This window comes from Rhinichthys klamathensis, unplaced genomic scaffold (assembly GCF_029890125.1).
Source record: "Rhinichthys klamathensis goyatoka isolate OS25496 unplaced genomic scaffold, OSU_Roscu_1.1 h1tg000123l_1, whole genome shotgun sequence".
In the NCBI taxonomy this organism is placed as follows: Eukaryota; Metazoa; Chordata; class Actinopteri; order Cypriniformes; family Leuciscidae; genus Rhinichthys; species Rhinichthys klamathensis.
This window is the reverse complement of record NW_026606660.1, coordinates 7,825,561-7,844,593: the sequence shown is the minus strand read 5'-3', so window position 1 is coordinate 7,844,593 and position 19,033 is coordinate 7,825,561. Positions and strand designations below refer to the sequence as shown.

The following is a 19,033-nucleotide window of genomic DNA, read 5'->3' as shown; positions in this document are numbered from 1 at the left end:
TACACCTTCACGTCTCAATGACAGACGGACAAAAAGATCTTTTCGCAGCAAATTCATCTCTTACGTGCATTAGTCTTGCTTTATTTTTAGCTGGTCACAGTGTGAAAGGTGTAAGTGAAATCTGTAGAAAAGTAACGTTATACTTATAGCCAGTCCAATTTTTTTTTTTAAATTGTCCTGGATGATGATTGAGCAATGCAGTGTTCCACTAGCCCAGGAATATAAATGAATATTGGATGTATGAATACACTGGTTGCCCAAATAAAAGTCGCTGTTTGGATTTTAATAGGCAAATGCTTAAGAGTCTATTTTTTGGATCACTATTGCATTGTTATACTTATGTTTCTAGCATGTGTTTGGCAACAGTTATTGTAGCTTATTCAGTTTGTAGCTTTTCATTTCTTGAGCAACCATGTAGACACATCATGGCCATATTCCAGGATGGTAATGTCAAGATTAATCAGGCTCAAACTGTGAAAGAATGGTTGGGAGAGAGCATGAAGAATCATTTTCACACATGAATCCAGACCTTAAATTCAATTAAGTCTCTGGGATGTGCTGGAGGAGACTTTACAGAGTGCTGGACTCTTGCATTATCAATATGATTGGAAATAACATCTCAACATGTGTCTCCATCAAGAGGTGCATACATTTTTGGTCAAGATCTTGTATTGAGAATGCAAGAGTCCAGCACTCTGTAAAGTCTCCTTCAGCACATCCCAAAGACTATAATAAACATAAAAACAAATATAATAACCATTGCAATAATGATCCAATCCTTGACTCTTGAGCATTTGCCTATTTAAATCCAATTTTGGCTGGGCAGTGTGTGTGTGTGTGCGTGTGTATTTATTTTTATATTATTGGGGCTCCAAACCTTCAAATTTTTTCGTTTTCTTAAAACATTATAATAACCTTGATACATCAGATTACACGTATTGTAATGTATTTTATCTGTTTAGAAATAATTTTAATAGCTAAATAATTTTAAATATTAAATAAAATATTTTTTTTATTTTTTTTTTATTCCTTGTTACACCTTGAAGATGTATTACATTCATCATAATATGTTATAATGAATAATATAACACTTGATATCTACAGTCAATGCTTAATGAATTATATGCCATTTAAAGGTATGAATATGTAACCCTTATAATTAAATGAATCAAATATACAGGCTTCAAATAAAGTGCTAGTCCTCAGCCAGTAGCAGGCGTGTCACCAGCTCTGTACACTCAAGTAGAGAGATATATATGAGCTAATGTAATTATGCAGCATGAGTTACATATTTCAAAACACTGTCACATAGGATCAGGCATATACTCTGATGAGCTGAATTTTTAGGCCGTCCGTGCAGAATGAGATATATGCTTTTAAGTTAGTGATGTGAAAGGGATGGTGATTTGTTCAGCGTGCCCTGCAGAACCTGTAAGGTGATGGAGACCTACGAGAAGCTGTTAGAGGAGGAATCGTCTCTGAGAGTGGGGTCAGTGGGGGCAAAGCCCTCGGGGAGAGATGGATAGATGGAGAGAGAGCTATCCGGATGCTCTTCCCGCTGGGAAGTTTGTGCTGAACATCTAAGTGCACACGCTTGAAGACACACGCTATGTGAGTGTTTACAACACACGCGTGTTACCATACATACAGTATGGCCTGCATGCTGAAATATTGAGAGCAATTGTGCCTGTTAAAAGCATGTGAGTAATGGAGGCTGAACACGCTTCAGTGAAGTTTCTCCTGGTGGGACGCTTAGATGCTAGCGGTGGGCGGTAGGAACTAAATCTTACAGTTGTTTTATTTCATTGTAAATGACTTGATATCACAGAATAGATATTTTTGCTATAAATATAACCCAAAAGCGTTTTTATATGTTAGCCTGTGAATGAATATTCTGTGAATTAATACTTGGACTGTTGGACAATGGTTTTTTTAAACATGGTACCATGGTAAAACCACATTTGAAGTATCTTGATACATATGGCATTAGCATGTTTTTGGACATAGTATCATAGTTTTACTATGTTTTTGGACATGTTAATGTTAATACCATTCATTTCAGACAGAATATTGCTTGGCAAACCTAAGAAACTTATGGTTACACTGCGTCTGCATTATAATAAATAAAGCTGTCAACGCTGGAACAATCTGTGAGACTTTGGAAAAGTAGGCTATATCGTTTCTACTTTGAGTCTGATTTTTTTGTTGTTAAAAAATAGTGCTGCTGTGATATGAACAGCATAGCAGAATCTTTAATGCTTGACACATTTCTGCCGTCACTTAGTATATGGTGTACAGCCCAGCCCGATTAGACAGCAGAAAATTCCCTTTATATATCCGTGTCATTTTAATCCAGCTTTCTTCATTTTAAAGTAGTTCATCATTTCCCAAATGTCTGTTGCTTGATGGATGTGCGGCGCTCTTTTCCTCTTCAGAAGGCATCAACCCTCAGGATTGTCGGTCTAAATTTGGCAGCGCTCTTTTTTTTTTTTTTTTTTTTTTTTTTTTCAGTGTGCGTTCTTTAGGGCCTTCTTTCACGCTCACAAAATAAAGGCTGTGATCTCCATTCTGGATTCAGAGTAAGCCTGCAAACCGGCATTTCACGCTCTGACAGGGAGAAGATTCATGGCGTTCTTGTGGCATCTCTATCTGCTCGACAGATCCAGAGATTGTTCTGTGTTGTGTTCAGAGACGGAGACGGTCTGAGCTGCCGTTTGATGTTACACCCCTGTCATTCACATGCTTTTAGAGAATTACTTGGGCTTTTGGGGTGATTTATGAAAAACAAGTTTTGACATTTCAAAGCAGGGATTTTCAAACTCTCTCTATGTTGTTGATGCAATTGTTTTGATAGAGGGGAAACAAGATCCATTTCTAGTTTTAACATTATTTATTTATTCAGACATTTCACTTTAAATACAACAAGAAGGCTATCAGCTGTTTGAAAAGGCACCCACATTTATTTTTCGAACAATGAAAATGGGTAAAATACAACAATTTAGACATGGAGTCACATTGGGATCCCCATATCTATGGGATTGAACCATATAGGGTCTTAAAAATTTATTAGGAATGAGAATCTAATAGGATATTGAGATCTTTAATACTTTTAGAGTTACAGCCACGTAAACTTTGTAAAAAATAATATTTATGACATTTAGACGGGCATTTTCTAAGCAAATTGCATTGATAGAAAAAATGAGATATTTCTAGTTTCAAAATTATTTGTTCTTCAGATATTCCTCTTTAAAAGAAAAAGTATCATCAGCTGTGTAAAAACCCACAATTGGTTTTTGACCACTGAAAAAGTGTACTAACAATTTACGCACATTGAAATCCCAATATCTCTGGAAATGCACCATATTGAGCCTTAAAAATTGAAGATCTCACAGAAAAGTTTAAGAACCAGAATCTAAAAGGATAATTAGAGATCTTTACTTCTTGAGTTACAGGCATGCAAACTTCGGGCAAAAAACACAAGTCGTGCTTTTTCCCATTTTTGAACTGTATTGAACTGAACTGCATTATGGATTATGATGCAAGGTTGCGAAAGTCAACAGATTTTACTAATAGATCTACCAATCTCTGTGTAAAAAAATAACGATGCTGCCATATTTCTAAAGTCATTTTTACCCCCCTGTAATTTGTTTGTCTTTCTATAGAAAAAATATATATAAAGAATGACCCTGCTCACAAACACTGAAATGACTTTATACGATGCACTGTGTTTCTGTGACTGATCAAAGTATGTAAATATGAGGCACACGATTGGTTGTCGGTTGCTAGGCATCTAGTCTTAACATTCTAACATCGCATCATTTCACACTGCGCATGTTTGGCAGCGCAATACAGGGTTAACGCTGCAAAAGCGTGGCTCCAGAGCAGGGTTTCATGACCCCGGGTAAAAAGCGGTGCTAACCCCACTTCTAAATTACAAGGGTGAAACGTTCCTTTACCCGGGGTTAAAACTAAAAGCAAGGTTTAGAATAACGATAACCCGGGGTTAAACAGTGTGAAAAGCCCTATATGTTTAATATGAGGTTGAGACTATGCTGATAGTATGGAAGCTTGTTTCCTCCACTGAATAAAAATAAATAATTGCAACTTTTTATCTCACAATTCCGAGATATAAAGTCACAGTTATGAGAAATAAAGTCGCAATTGCGAGATATAAAGTCGCAATTCTGAGAAATAAAGTCGCAATTGCGAGATATAAAGTCGCAATTCTGATGAATAAAGTCGCAATTGCAAGATATAAAGTCGCAATTATGAGAAATAAAGTCGCAATTGCAAGATATAAAGTCGCAATTATGAGAAATAAAGTCGCAATTGCGAGAAAAAAAGACAGAATTGCGACTTTTTATCTCACAATTGCGAGTTTACATCTCGAAATTCTGACATCTTTTCTCAGAATTGTGAGATATAAACTCGCAATTGCGAGTTATCAGGCCAATTCTAAGGGGGAAAAAATACTAACTTTTTTCCCTTCAGAATAGTTTATATCTCACAATTCTGACTTTACAACACGCAATTTCGACTTTATATCAATCAATTCTGAGTGACTATATCTCGCAATTCTGACTTTATAACACGCAATTGCGACTTTATTTTGCGCAATTCTGACTTTACAACACGCAACTGCGACTTTATATCACGCAATTCTGACTTTATATCTCGCAATTCTGAGAAATAAAGTCAGAATTGTGAGATAAAAAGTCGCAATTACCTTTTTTTATTTTTTAAACAAGCTTCCATATGATAGAGAATATTTTAAGTAAATATAAACTTAAATTTCTGTCTGTTTCTCACACAAAGCTATCGTATGACTTTGTGGAATTTAGAGCGAGTTGTTTGGACTACATCAGTTGAAAGAAAATCATACGGCTTTGCAACAACATTAAAGTTCATAAATACATTGTGTATTTTTGCACTGTTTATGTATTGAATGTTGTGTGTTTTCTTCAGCTTGTAGTACGTGTGCCGCTGCTGTAAGGCGTCCTGTCGCGTACGTCTGCACTATCGTGTCTGATCCACATAAATAATAAAGACCTCTGGTGTAATTCAGTTCCTCTGTTGTACCTGAACCCGACTCCCACAAGACGACCCTGTTATCTCCTTCTGCACGTGTCCGTGTGTAACAGTAAACCAGGGAGTTATGAGGAGGACACTCAAAATCAATAAAATGTCCAGTTCAGCGTCTACAGGGAGGGAAACATGTCAAGAGCGATGCAAATTCTGTTCGTACAGCTCAATTACTCAAGCGTATGTGGTTTCCATACGGGAGGCCAATAGAAGCTGCTCGTGTTTCTTTTGATGTTGCTTTAATTCACTCGCTCCAGAGGCAGGGTAAATATTTCATAACCTTCTTCAAATATTGATAAAGCTTTTATTCACGGCTCATTTGCTTCATGTGAATTTTGAGAGTTATTTTGGAACTTTTTTAAGGCACGCTAGAGCTCCTCTGTGATGTTCCCAGTACTAAGCTGGTCTTTTTCTTGGTGGGAAAACCGTAATTCATGCAAATTATCTGTAAATATTGTCCTACTTGGGGATTAAGTTCACTCGAGCAATCCATGCAGGAATGAAGCGCAAATGCTGCGGTGTGTCAATCTCCCAGTTCCTTCCAAAAAGCGCGGCGGTCACAAAGGGCCAGTCCTCAGCAGGAAGTGCATATGTATTGGCTAACCCCAGGTGGAGGCTCATTGTCTGTTCCTTCGAAGATTTAAATTTAAATGCCCAGCTCTGCAGCTGCTCTCTCTCCCAGCATGCACTGGGCCCCTTCAGGGCACAAAAGCGTCCTTGGAGCTGCCAAACTGGCCTGTAATCCTCCTGAAGGGGCTTTAGGTTACTGTACCCAGACAACTTTATGCCTGTCTTTTTGCACCTTAATTTTAGGAGGCAGGGGCCGGATTCACGAAAATCTTCTTAAAGGACAACTCCGGTGCAAAATGAACCTCGGGTGTAATAACACATTGATACAGACTAAATCGTTCCCTGAGATTTGTTTTCATGATAATCGAATGTAAAGAGTTTTATCTCTAAAAACAGTTTAGCTTATAACGCTAGTATATTGGGCATCGAGTAAGCAAAAAGAGATCGCTAGTTAATACCATTAACAAGGCTCAAATTAGCCCCACACTAACACGGCAGCATAATGAGTGTCCTTACATGCAAACCGAAGCATTGAGAACTTTGTAAGTGTATAGACAGTTTAATAAGAAGATACTTTACACAGACAGTACAGCTAGCGCATACAGACAGGAGCCATCTTGGAAAACAGTCTCGATCAGTCAAACCACGAACACGGTGATACGTGAGCTGAACTGTGACTTGGAATCTCATATGGTCCGTTGTTTCCGGAAGAAAGCACTGAGCCGTAAGAGAAGCACTGAACGCAACAGAGAAAATAAAAAAATAAATATAATTTATCTTATCTTCAATATCTACACATACTGTTCGCTCACCTTCGTGGTTCGATTGGTCGAGACTGTTTTCCAAGATGGCTCCTGTCTGTATGCGCTAACTGTACTGTCTGTGTAAAGTATCTTCTTATTAAACTGTCTATACACTTACAAAGTTCTCAATGCTTCGGTTTGCATGTAAGGACACTCATTATGCTGCCGTGTTAGTGTGGGGCTAATTTGAGCCTTGTTAATGGTATTAACTAGCGATCTCTTTTTGCTTACTCGATGCCCAATATACTAGCGTTATAAGCTAAACTGTTTTTAGAGATAAAACTCTTTACATTCGATTATCATGAAAACAAATCTCAGGGAACGATTTAGTCTGTACCAATGTGTTATTACACCCGAGGTTCATTTTGCGCCGGAGTTGTCCTTTAAGGAAGATTCATTCTAAGAAGTTCGTAAGAATATTCTTAGGTGCAATTCTTGACAAGTTTTCATACCTTTTCTAACAATAAGCTCATACTCTTATTGTTGCAACTGGCTTGATGGGATGGAGCAGTCTGTTGCATTCAGTTGCGATAGTCAAGTAAAGGATGATCTGTGAACCGTACGGACCAGGCACCACGGTTCGAAACGCAAGTGATTCTCTGATTAATTGCAAGGTAGTTGCATAGAGTGAAAGTTTATCTTGGAGTTTTAGGTCCTGTCATTTTAAACATTAAGCGATTTAAAAAAAATTCAAGTGCAAGAAGACAAAATAAGTTTGAACATGAACATGCACATACACGCAGAAGTGTCAAAATGCCCATCTTGGTGAATATCATCATAAACAGTCTTGTCTTATGGCTTACGTGAACGTAAACGCATGAGAAAGAAAACGCATCATTATATTGGATCTGTGCATTTGCTCTTAAAGTGACAGCAACCTAATAACCCTGTTATTAGGCTTAATATTAATCAAACAACAGAAGATTTTTGTAGCTTTAACAAAGATTGATTATATTTATACAGTGAAGACTACGCAGTGCTATTTTAGATTTGACTATTCAATTTCTGTACTTGAATACTGTTAGACTTAGGCTACCTGAAAAACATAAAGCACTGTTTATTTAATTTGTATCTTTGTTCTACTGTATTTATCTATGCTTGTAATTTGCTTATTATTTTCTATGCATATTCACTCCCCTACAAAATCACCCCAATCTTTCTAGAATGATTAAATCTTTACAAATAGAGCTGGTGAAATTGTTTTCATATCGCAATATATATAGTAGAAAAACTAAATATTGCAATGCCCATATTTTAAAGTAAATGTATCGTGTGTGTGCACATTCCTAATAATTTGTTTTATATGTGCTATGTTGTAATGCTTAATATTAAAAAAAACCATTAAATTCATTAAACATCTTTTCTTTGGGGATTTAAGGCAAGCTAAAGGTCCTAACTTAAAGAGGCTGATTTACAGTGATTTTTAAGAAAACTCTTTTTAAGAATTCAAATACTTAGCAAGTTTTGTGTTTAGAATAATCTTAAGAAAAAGGATAAGAACATTCTTAAGAAATGTTTTGGAAATATTGTTATCTTTATACATATGTTGGAAAATTAAAAAGATTTTCATTTTTAAGAATGTAGGCTATTGTGAATACGCCCCTGCGTCTGTTTTCTTAATGAATCTAATTTTTTTTTTTTTTTTTTAAATGTTCGCAACCCCTTTTACTTCCATAACACATTTCAGAGTAGAACAGGCTATTTATTGGGAAAAAATGCGGGCTGGGACTTCACTTTATCCATCGGGATGGTGAAAATATATGTTGAAAAATAAGAGGTCTTGATGACATCATCTAAAAAGTAAAGTTGTTTCAAAAGCAGAGCAAGTTTTATTTTGATTCCACAGACAAAAATCTTTGTTCAATGAATCACTCACATTTTTAAAGTGAATTTTGAAGGCGTCAGTTTTGATTTCATGTTGACTTCTGCCTGAGGAGTTTTCTTGCACTTCTACTTAAATCCTTACTCGTAATCATAACACTTGCCAAAGGTCCAGTGGGGTTAATTTTCCTGCCAAACTGCTTCCAGAGCCAAGCTGTGTGTTTTTATGAGATCTGTCATAAACTCTCAGGGCTCTTGGCATTTCTAACTCTCTGTTCTCCCTCCCCACCAGCCCTTCCACCCCATGGTGAACCTGCAGTGCTCTCCAGACCTCCGGCCGTTCCTGTGCGCCCTGTATGCCCCCGTGTGTATGGAGTACGGACGGGTGTCTTTGCCCTGCCGGAGCCTGTGTGACCATGCCAAGAGAGACTGCCAGAAGCTCATGGATATGTTTGGAGTCACCTGGCCGGAAGAGATGGACTGCAGCAGGTACCGATTCAACAGCTCGAGTTTTTTTAAATAGAAATTGTAGATCATTTTTGAGAAAAGGAACAAAGTGTACATGTCCCTGTTTCAGATATAATTGCCACATAATTGCTCAGCATTTCTGAGGTAAATTGCTGTAATGGTTGAACACGTTTCTTCTTAGACATCTTTTCTTTTTTTTTTATGGAAAAAATGTTTTTTGACTAAAATGGTTTAACCAAACACAGATGTCCCAGGGAAACCTTTTAATCTCCAATGAAAAACAACCATTCTGATAAGGGAAAATATGCTCACAATTTAAACCAGCTTGAAATAATTTCAATTTAATGTTAGCAGCAGTCAAAAACAAACAAACAGTGGTAATAAGGAAACACTTTGAAAGCTATAGAAGCTTGTTTCAGTCACAGAATAAAAAATAAAAAAGGTAATTGCAACTTTTTAATCTCAAATTTCTGTCTTTTTTTCCCTCACATTTGCGAGTTTACATCTCAGAATTTGCCTTTGGCTAAGCCACACCCTAGAATGTAGATTCACCAATCACAGCGCAGCCAAGAACGAGCTCCCACAGAGGTCCGACACTTTTTCACAGCGCTCCATTGACTTTAACACAGGCGTCTCATATTTTTGGTCTCGGCAGGCTATTACCGTCGTAGTTTTATCAAAAATATGGTTAAACGTTGTGCCTGGGGCATTTGTAACACAGATACGCGTTTCCCAGAGAGGTTGGAGGGGGGTGAGCGTTTTTTTCCCTTCCCAAAACCGAAGTCAAATCCTGACAAGTGTCGTCTAGCTAGCACACGCTGCTAATAAATACAACGTTATACTCGCGTAGTTCGTTTGCTTTGTAATAACGATTATAGAAGTGAATAGAGACCTACCCAGCTTTGCATGAACAGTGTTGCTCCTTGATATTGTTAGTCCCAGCCTCCGTCTCGATTAGTAGGATATGCGGTGGTTCATTTTTTGACCGGTATGCTTTTGCCTCTATTTGGATGCCTTGTTGTTCCTTGCGTTTCACCTGAATGTCGTGAATATAGCCTTCGAACGTATATTGCAGCCCCTTTTGCCTACTTCTATCGGACACTTTATTTTCTGTTTTATAAAAGTTTGATAAAATTTCAGCAGGAAGAGCTGTCACAGCATAAGCCATGTTGATACCAGAGCCCAGATGAAGTTTGTTTGTCGGACGTAGCAACAGTAACTAAGGGGGGCGTGTTTGTAACACGCTATTGGGAGATATAAAGTCACAATTGCGTGTTTATATCTCACAATTCTGAGAAAAGATGTCAGAATTGCGAGATATAAACTCGCAATTGCAAGGAAAAAAAGTCTGAATTGCGAGTTAATTTCTCGCAATTGTTCGTTTATATCACGCAATTCTGACTTTATTTCTCGCAATTGTGAGATAAAGTCGGAATTATCTTTTAAAATGTTTTATTCTGTGTCGGAAACAAGCTTCCATAGAAAGCAGTAGTTTTGTGTATGTGTGTATATCTCTTTGTGTGTTACCTGCAGGTTCCCGGACTGTGACGAGTCTTACCCTCGCGCTGTGGATCTGCTGGTGAACGAGGAGCCCACTGACCAGTCGCCCATGTCGGTGCAGCGTGACTATGGTTTCTGGTGCCCCCGCGAGCTCAAAGTGGAACCCGAGCTCGGCTACACCTTTCTAGGTGTGCGCGACTGCTCCCCTCCCTGTCCCAACATGTATTTCCGGCGCGAAGAGCTCACCTTCGCCCGCTACTTCATTGGCGTCGTCTCCATCGTCTGCCTCTCCGCTACGCTCTTCACCTTCCTCACCTTCCTCATCGACGTTACACGCTTCCGCTACCCGGAGCGGCCCATCATCTTCTACGCTGTCTGCTACATGATGGTGTCGTTGGTGTTTTTCATAGGCTTCCTGTTGGAGGACCGCGTGGCGTGTAACGCGGCCAATCCTGCCCAGTTTAAAACATCCACAGTGACTCAAGGCTCGCATAACAAGGCCTGCACACTGCTTTTTATGGTGTTGTACTTCTTCACCATGGCAGGCAGTGTGTGGTGGGTCATTCTTACCATAACCTGGTTCTTGGCCGCTGTGCCCAAATGGGGCAGCGAAGCCATCGAGAAGAAGGCCTTGCTCTTCCACGCCAGCGCGTGGGGAATACCTGGCATGCTAACCATAACCCTGCTGGCTCTGAATAAAATCGAGGGCGACAACATCAGCGGCGTGTGTTTCGTGGGCCTATATGACGTTCACACTCTTCGCTGGTTTGTGCTGGCGCCGCTGTGTCTGGATGTCCTGGTGGGAGTTTCGCTGCTGCTGGCCGGGATCGTAGCGCTCAACAGAGTCCGGATGGAAATTCCCCTGGAGAAGGAGAATCAGGACAAGCTGGTGAAGTTTATGATCCGGATCGGCGTGTTCTCAGTGCTGTATCTGGTGCCGCTGCTGACCGTGGTGGGGTGTTACCTGTACGAGCAGACGTACCGCGCCGTTTGGGAGATCACATGGGTGCAGGAGCGCTGCAGAGAGTACCACATACCCTGCCCTTTCCAGGTAAATATCGATCGATCGATCTGTCTATTGCCTGTAACAACATACATTTTTTTTTTTATGTTTTACTTTGACGTTTTGTAAATTACACACACCCATACCAAAAACGTGAATTTTGAAGCTGTTATGTTTATTTTTGAAAACGTATGTTTCTAATAATAAATAACTAGACAATTTGGGGTGTGAGTGTGTGCAGTTTACTTTGTAGAACAAAACGTCAAAATATCGTCAAGTTATGTTCGCCACAGGCTTTATTTTACTCATAAATTGAAAAAACCCCATAGGAAAATCTTGAGGGAACCAGTGGTGAATTAGTCTCCCGTGTTCTGACGTCATTCCTGCACCAAAATTAATACTTAAAAGTATTAAATTCGAAATAAAAACGTACTCACCCCAGAGAAATACATAATGGATATTTAGTTGTTCATACTCATTTTCCTTATTTTTCCATTTATATTACCTTTGACATCATCTAATGCTCACTTAAATGAATCCTTAAAAACATTAATAATTTAACACTATAGTATTAAATTTAATCTATTAAATCTCAAAATTAATATCTGTTTTTATACTGTACATATTATAATGTTATGATGCCGATATTTTTATTTTATTTTTTATTTTTAGATAAATACCTTAACCAAGTTTAGTGTTTTGTTCTTCCCTCATATTTAAAACACTTATAAAAAATAAAATATTTCACTTGTATTTTGATGGTTTAATCAAACTTAAAGGGCCATTAAAACCAAACATCACTTTTGCCCACTACTGTATTACTATAAGAGATATTGTATGTCTTTTTTATATTCAGAGTTGTGGCAACAATGCTTTGACTTTATAACAAAATTACGACTGGTTTTTCTGGAAAGTTTAGTCTTTAAAAAGACACCTTTTGAGGGCTTAGTGTTTCTAGCAACAAGGTATAGCCTATAAAACTGTCCTACATGAGCAGATTTAGAATATGTACCTCCCACCTTTCCTATTATTTTTTCTCCCCTGATCGTAGCTATTATCCTCCTCCAAGTGTTACACCAGTATGTCTTGTTGCTTTCTTTAAGATGGAGACATCAGAAGTGTTGGACTGATTTACTATACAACTGGTTTGATTTGACTGACTGACTGAATAAAGATGATTGTAATAATCGCAAGACCCACATTTGTTGAAAATATCCATCGTAATGGTTCTTTTGTGTTGGGGGTTGAATGGATGGTGAGATACGATCCAGTGCAGTGATGCATGAGGCATTTTTATTACAGTGTAACCGTAGACGCTCGGCCTCTCCCTCCACACAATAATGAACGGATCCGAGCATCACGTGGTGTAGTGATTCTCTCCCCTCCCCTCCGGCATATATCTCTGTGTTCACCATCACTGGCTCTCTCGCTTTGGCTCGTAAGAAGAATGCCTACATTCATCTCACACATTTAACCGTCGAGGACGTTTAGTTAGAGGCTCAACTAATGGAAGCCAGTTGGCACAGCAACAGTCCAGAATATGATTGGTTAGGACTAGGTGATTGACCTTGATTAGTTGTTAGGTTTTATTGACATTATATGTATGTATATATATTTACAAATATATTTTTTATATAAAAGATTATTTAAAAATATATTACAAAGTGTAAAAAGGCTAATATATATATATATGTGTGTGTATGTGTGTATCTATAAAATAAATACAATTAAAAAGGTTTAAAAAAAATCAAGCATAAAAGATAATTAATAAAATATGTTTTAAACTAATTTTAAAACATGCCTTGATCTTTTAAGTAATGAAAATTAATTAAAACAAAAATATTGTTAAATTAATTTAAAGGAAATATATTATTTATTAGTATTATTTATATATTAAATATAAGAGTATATTAAAGTAAAATATGTATTTATTGTAAAGCAGTATTTACAAATAAATAAATTTTGTTTTTGTAATTATGTTTTATATAAAAGATTATTTACAAATATATTTTTAAAAATATCAAAAGGCTTTAATAAATATTTATATGTGTGTATATCTAAAATAATATACAGTAGATTTTCAATGTATATACAAATCAAAAAGGCTAAAAAATAATCAAGTTCAATGTACTTTTTCTAAAAAAAATTCAGAACAAGACCCAATATTAAATTATTATTTGTATGTATAATAATAAACATTTTGTATGTATAATAATAAACATTTTGTACAAAATGTTGTATTTGTACTAAATTAATAAAAGCATGGAAAATGCCACTTGGGGATATGATAATTTTTTGAAGAGTTATTAAACTTAACTTAATAAAATATTTGAATATGCTATATTTGTAATATTTTAATATTCACAGCGTTGTCTCATTTTTATCGGTAGTAAAATCATTTGATTGAATTTGTGCACTTGATATGTATTGCCTGTTGCCCAGCCCTGTGCAGATATATTTTTGCAGGATTCTTTCTTGCTCCTCTTGGTGCGTTTCATCATTGGGCTTGTTGCGTCCCGCGTCCTGTAGTGAAGGACTGACCCCCTCCCCGTCCCGCTGTGATTTAAAGGTGCTCAAGCCTGTCATTACCTCAGCCGCTCCAACAAAGAGCACAGATACTGACTCACTAAAGCTCAGGGGCTGAGCAGGGCCGTGATTGGCTCTACATGAGAGACACGCTCTAGCTCAGTGTGTGAGGTCGAACGCACTGAATCTGATGACGCGTGTGTTATTCACTAATTAGGGAGGGTTCTTTAGTATGTGGAAGTAATGCACTTGAAGGATTGAGGATGCGTGTCATTCACCTGTTGATGTGAAGACGTCTTAGTTTATGCCAATGAAGTCTTTAAATAATGAATGTGGAACTATAATTCCAAAGTGTCACTGAGCAGAATTAAAAGAATAGTTCACCTAAAAATTAGTTCATTATTAGTTCATTACTACTAATAATAAGTTGAACACAAAAAAAGATATTTGGAAGAATGTCGGTAACCAGACAGTTGATTGACTTCCATAGTATTTTTTTTTTCTACTATGGAAGTCAATGGGGTGCAACTGTTTGGTTATTCATATTCTTCAAAATATATATTTTTTTGTGTTCAGAAGAAGAAAGAAATTCATACAGGTTTGGAACAACTTGAGGGTGAGTAAATGATGACAGAATTTTCATTTTTGGGTGAACTATTCCTTTAATAAACTTGACAGACTGATTTATCCTTACTTTCTTGTAGATATATCTTGAAGGCAGCATACATTAGTATTTTTCTATGAATATGTATCCTTGTATGTTAACGTGTGCTTTAAAGACGTAACATTTCATCCCATGTAATCATCTGAAAACACCCTCCAGAGTTTTTCCATATTCACTTCCTCTGCGGTGTGTGTGTTGTGTTGTGACATATGCATGAATGCAGCATCCAGGCGCTTTGACAGAGGAAGAGGAGGAGAACAGGCTGTTGTTGTGGCTGGTGCTCAGGATAAAGCAGGATTGTCCGTGAGCAGCGAGCTGTGCAGCCTGAAGGAGTGAACGCTTAAACACACACTGGTACAGGAAGGAAGTGTGTCCATGCACACACTGCAGAGATTTGAGAGTGAAGATGAAGCGGTTGGATGAGATGGCATATCCGTAAATGACTAAAGCTAATAGTGTAATGTGAAAGTGTTGTGGTAAAGAAGGATGCAGTGAATGTGTGGAGTATCAGAGACGGACTAATGTGTGAACATCTCTCTCTCTCTCTGTGTGTGTGTGTGTGTAGGTGGAGAAAACCAGCAGGCCTGACCTCGTCCTGTTCCTGATGAAGTACCTGATGGTGCTGGTGGTGGGCATCCCGTCCGTGTTCTGGGTGGGCAGTAAGAAGACCTGTTTCGAGTGGGCCGGCTTCTTCCACGGGCGTAGGCGTAAAGAGTGAGTTACCTTCCTCATTCGGCTTTAGTTTGCAGGAGAAACGACTCGGGTGTTCATTTAAAACTAGACATGATCTAGTGGTGTATATTTGCAAGAGGGTGTTGATGATGGACAGAGAACAATAAACAACTGTAATGCTTTTAATGTCATCAATAGTGTTATTCAGAAAGCTCTCTAAAGCTGGGACTATTTCTAAAATATAAAGACAGATAAATATTTTCATGAATAAAGCAGCATTAATACTGTAAAAAATATGACCGTTTTTTTTTTTTTTTGCTTTTATAACTGTAATGTTTAAGTCATTCTACATTTTCAGATTTAACAACTCTGATCTAATTATATAGGTATTTTTGATTTTATATGGGCCTAAAATGAACTCGCCAAGCGCTAAATATTAGTAAAAATCGGTTGGTGAGTATATGAAACAATGAACAATGCAATGTTGTGTGAGAACATGAATGTGAACAACGCTTGGGACAGTTGACGTGCCAGTGCTGCATCCTCACGAAACTTTAAGCCTTGACAATTGAAATATTCAAGACGCGAAAGGGAACTCAATTCGTTACTCGTTACCGAAGCGTGCGCCCAGAAATCCACGTCTCAGTCTTAAATCGAGTCCTGTCTTCCTGCACTTGAATAGACATTGTCAAAATGCCGGTCTTGGCAAGTATCCTCGTAAACAGTCGTGTCTTAAGTGAATGTAAACCGTTGAGAATGAAAACACAGACAGCAGGAATATCAGGCTACTGTCACTTTAAGACCTGCACGATTCGAATATACTGATACACGTGTGTTTTCAATGTTAATCAATCAGCAAACAACAATCACTTCTCAGAAAGATAAAATCTATATATAACACGGTTTTCAATGTAAATAATTTATTCTGCTTGTCTATCCTTTATCTCTGTTTATTTGCCTATATTTGAACTGGTTTTACCCTGTTGTTGCCATGAAAATAGCATAAATCAAGCAAGTCCATTTGTTTCTCCCGTATCCAGCAGCGGCGCAGTGAACGAGAGCCGGCAGGTTCTGCAGGAGCCCGACTTTGCTCAGTCTCTGCTGCGTGACCCCAACACACCCATCATCCGCAAGTCCCGCGGGACCTCCACTCAGGGCACGTCCACCCACGCCTCCTCCACACACCTGGCCATGCTGGACGACGTGCGGAGCAAAGCCAGCAGCGTCCACAGCAAGATCAGCAGCTACCATGACAGAGACGGCAGGCGAGTTCTACCGCATCCCGACAAGCGTGATGATACACTTGTGCTTATATAGAGAGAGAGAGAGATATGCTATATAGCACATATCAACTGCTTGACTGTTTATATTGTCACAAAATGTAACTATATAGATCAGGGTCATAATATAAAGTTGGATATCTATGTCCAACTTTATTCGTATTCATACAGTACACTCACCGTAAAGTGACACATACCATATAGCAAATCTCAACTGCTTGTTTGCTTGTATCATTGATGAATGTATCCAGCTAATCCAGTGAATCCAGCTATAAGCCATGAAGATGTTAAGATATTGAAGCTGTTTAGAAACAATGTGTATTGCCAAAAGCGATATACAAATGAAGAGTTTGGTTCCAAAACGCAATAAATCCATTTAGATTAATTTGAGTAAAAATGTGTTTTCTCTACCAAGAAAGTGGAAAGATGAAAACCACTATTTTCTGTTTCAAACTTTCACATAGCATTTGTAGGTCATAATTAAAAAAAATAAAAAAATTAAATCCAGGTTCTGATTTTCAAAGATTTATTATAAAAACGGATTATTTTTTCCCCCAAAATGCAATAAATCCATTCCATTGAATCAATATAAACGTTTTTTTTCATATTGAAACTGTTGAAAATACACAACAACGCAAGTTTATAGTATAATATTTTTATTAAGAACTGTAAAGATTGAAAACATTTTTCCTCCTCCCGAGTGCCTCATCTTCTTAATCTCCTCACATCAATGATTCGATTTCGATGCCTTACGTTTCTTACCCACCGCAGAAACAACCACAGGTTCATCAATGCCGTCAAAATTATTCATTTTTTTGTTTGTTTGTTGATCGAAAAGTACAAAATAGATAAGAAAAACTAGGAAGCCGGGTGTATTTACTGATGATTACTGTTTACATTGCGTGGAATGGTGCGTTGTGATTGGTTGAGAGCGGATATATCGCATTTTACTTAAAATTAAACATTGACTTTTCAATACCAACCAGATACAATACTGATTTTTGCAGTAACAATTTTTTTTTTTTTAAATGGCGTTTATCGCGTTTTGGAACCAAACTCTTCAAATAAAATGTACTTGATTTGATAAAAGATCCCCTGCCTAAAAAAATCAAAGCTGCTATGTATTTTCATGTATAAAGGAACATTTACTGTGAAAAAATATATAAATGTGTGTAAAATATCTGGAAAATATTTAGGTTCTATTTAAGTTGAATATTTTTTCCTATCTATCTTTAGTCTACCTATGCTGTAAATTAAGTTATGTATACAAAAGTATATATTATACATTTTTTAAATAACAATTAAAATGTATGTAATTGTATTTTATATATTTCACTCCTCAAGTAAAAATAATGTGTATATATATATATATAATTATTATATATATTTTTTCATCTTTTCCCCCCATCTTTTTTTCTGAACCTTTCCTTGGGTCCCCTGGATCCCGAGTTTGAAACCTCTGATCTAATGCAAGTGTATCAGTTGAGCTTCCTCTAAGAGTTTAATATAGTTGTGCATGTGCAGACATGTCGAAGCTACGTGTTCAAAGAAGCCTGAACTTAATTAACCTGCCGATTTTCCTTCTGAACACAGGTTCACCCCCACCAGCCACAGAGGCATGGAGGAACGCCCGGCGTACGGGAGCATGCCTCGACTCAACGAGCAGCTGTCCCATCACGGAAGCCTTCATCGCCTCGACAGCCAACCCAGACACGGCAGCTTGCGGGACCTGAGCAACGCACCGGCCACTAGCATAACGCACGGATCCAGTATGAACCGCGTGGTGGAGGAGGACGGGGCAAGTGCGTAACCCAGAGACCTGTCCTCAGATTTGAGCCTCCAACTGAAACGAGAGGCGTATATCTGTTGGCGCGGGAGAGTCCCTGTCCCGTGGGAGCCTGGGAAGCTGTTGACGGACAGACATGTGCTTTGGCAGCAGCAGGGGAATCTGAAACTTGATGCATGCGCGTTGACAGAGCCGTCCTCAGGATTTGGCCCATCGGCGGCGCACCTGAGTAACAAGATATGTTTTCTTTGATACTGTGAAGTTCTGTTGGATGAAGTTTACTGCATGTTTCGCAGCGTCAGGATGAAGCAGGACCGGCCGAGGGGATATTTCCCATTACATCCATCGCACAACCTCGTTTAAAGAGTTAATGGATCAACGACGCTTGAAGACTGATGATATCAGGTTTCAGACCCTTGCCGATTCAGAGAGAGGGAGTATCAGTGGTTTTGTTTCTCGTGGGTAGTTTGGTTGAGAAGGATCGCATGGAGAAACGATGTACCAGAATCCTCCCCCAACACCTGATGTGCTTTGTCCCAGCCGCTCTACCTCATCACACCGGATCGCTCATTACACTTGATATCGCTTCACTCGTCACATTACAGAGTTCAAATGGATTGAAAGCGGCGAGCTGTTTTTCCCGAAGAGTCTTAAGCTTTGTAAATGGTGCTTCTTTCTCATGAATATTTCAGCAGGCCATTTCCTCATGTGCTATACTAAGGCCGTTTGAAACACACGTTTCATGGAACATAAAAATGCGTTCTTTTGAATTTCCGACACGCTTTAAAAGTGAAGTTCTGAGTGTTTTTGTTTACGTGTTGGATGAGATTACAGTGGTACTCAGTGCCTAAACGTGAC

General features: G+C 38.1%; 1 protein-coding gene across 1 annotated transcript in view; it reads left to right on the top strand.

Annotated features, from left to right (window-relative positions):
- Window positions 1-18,805, top strand: part of fzd3b (frizzled class receptor 3b) — a 33,338-nt gene extending 14,533 nt beyond the window's left edge. Inside the window, exons 3-7 of the mRNA XM_056256059.1 lie at window positions 8,569-8,765; window positions 10,278-11,295; window positions 15,003-15,151; window positions 16,150-16,374; window positions 17,983-18,805. Coding sequence (XP_056112034.1) covers window positions 8,569-8,765; window positions 10,278-11,295; window positions 15,003-15,151; window positions 16,150-16,374; window positions 17,983-18,199 — 1,806 coding nt within the window. The 3' untranslated portion in view covers window positions 18,200-18,805. The remainder of the gene's footprint in view (window positions 1-8,568; window positions 8,766-10,277; window positions 11,296-15,002; window positions 15,152-16,149; window positions 16,375-17,982) is intronic.
- Window positions 18,806-19,033: the final 228 nt, after the last annotated feature.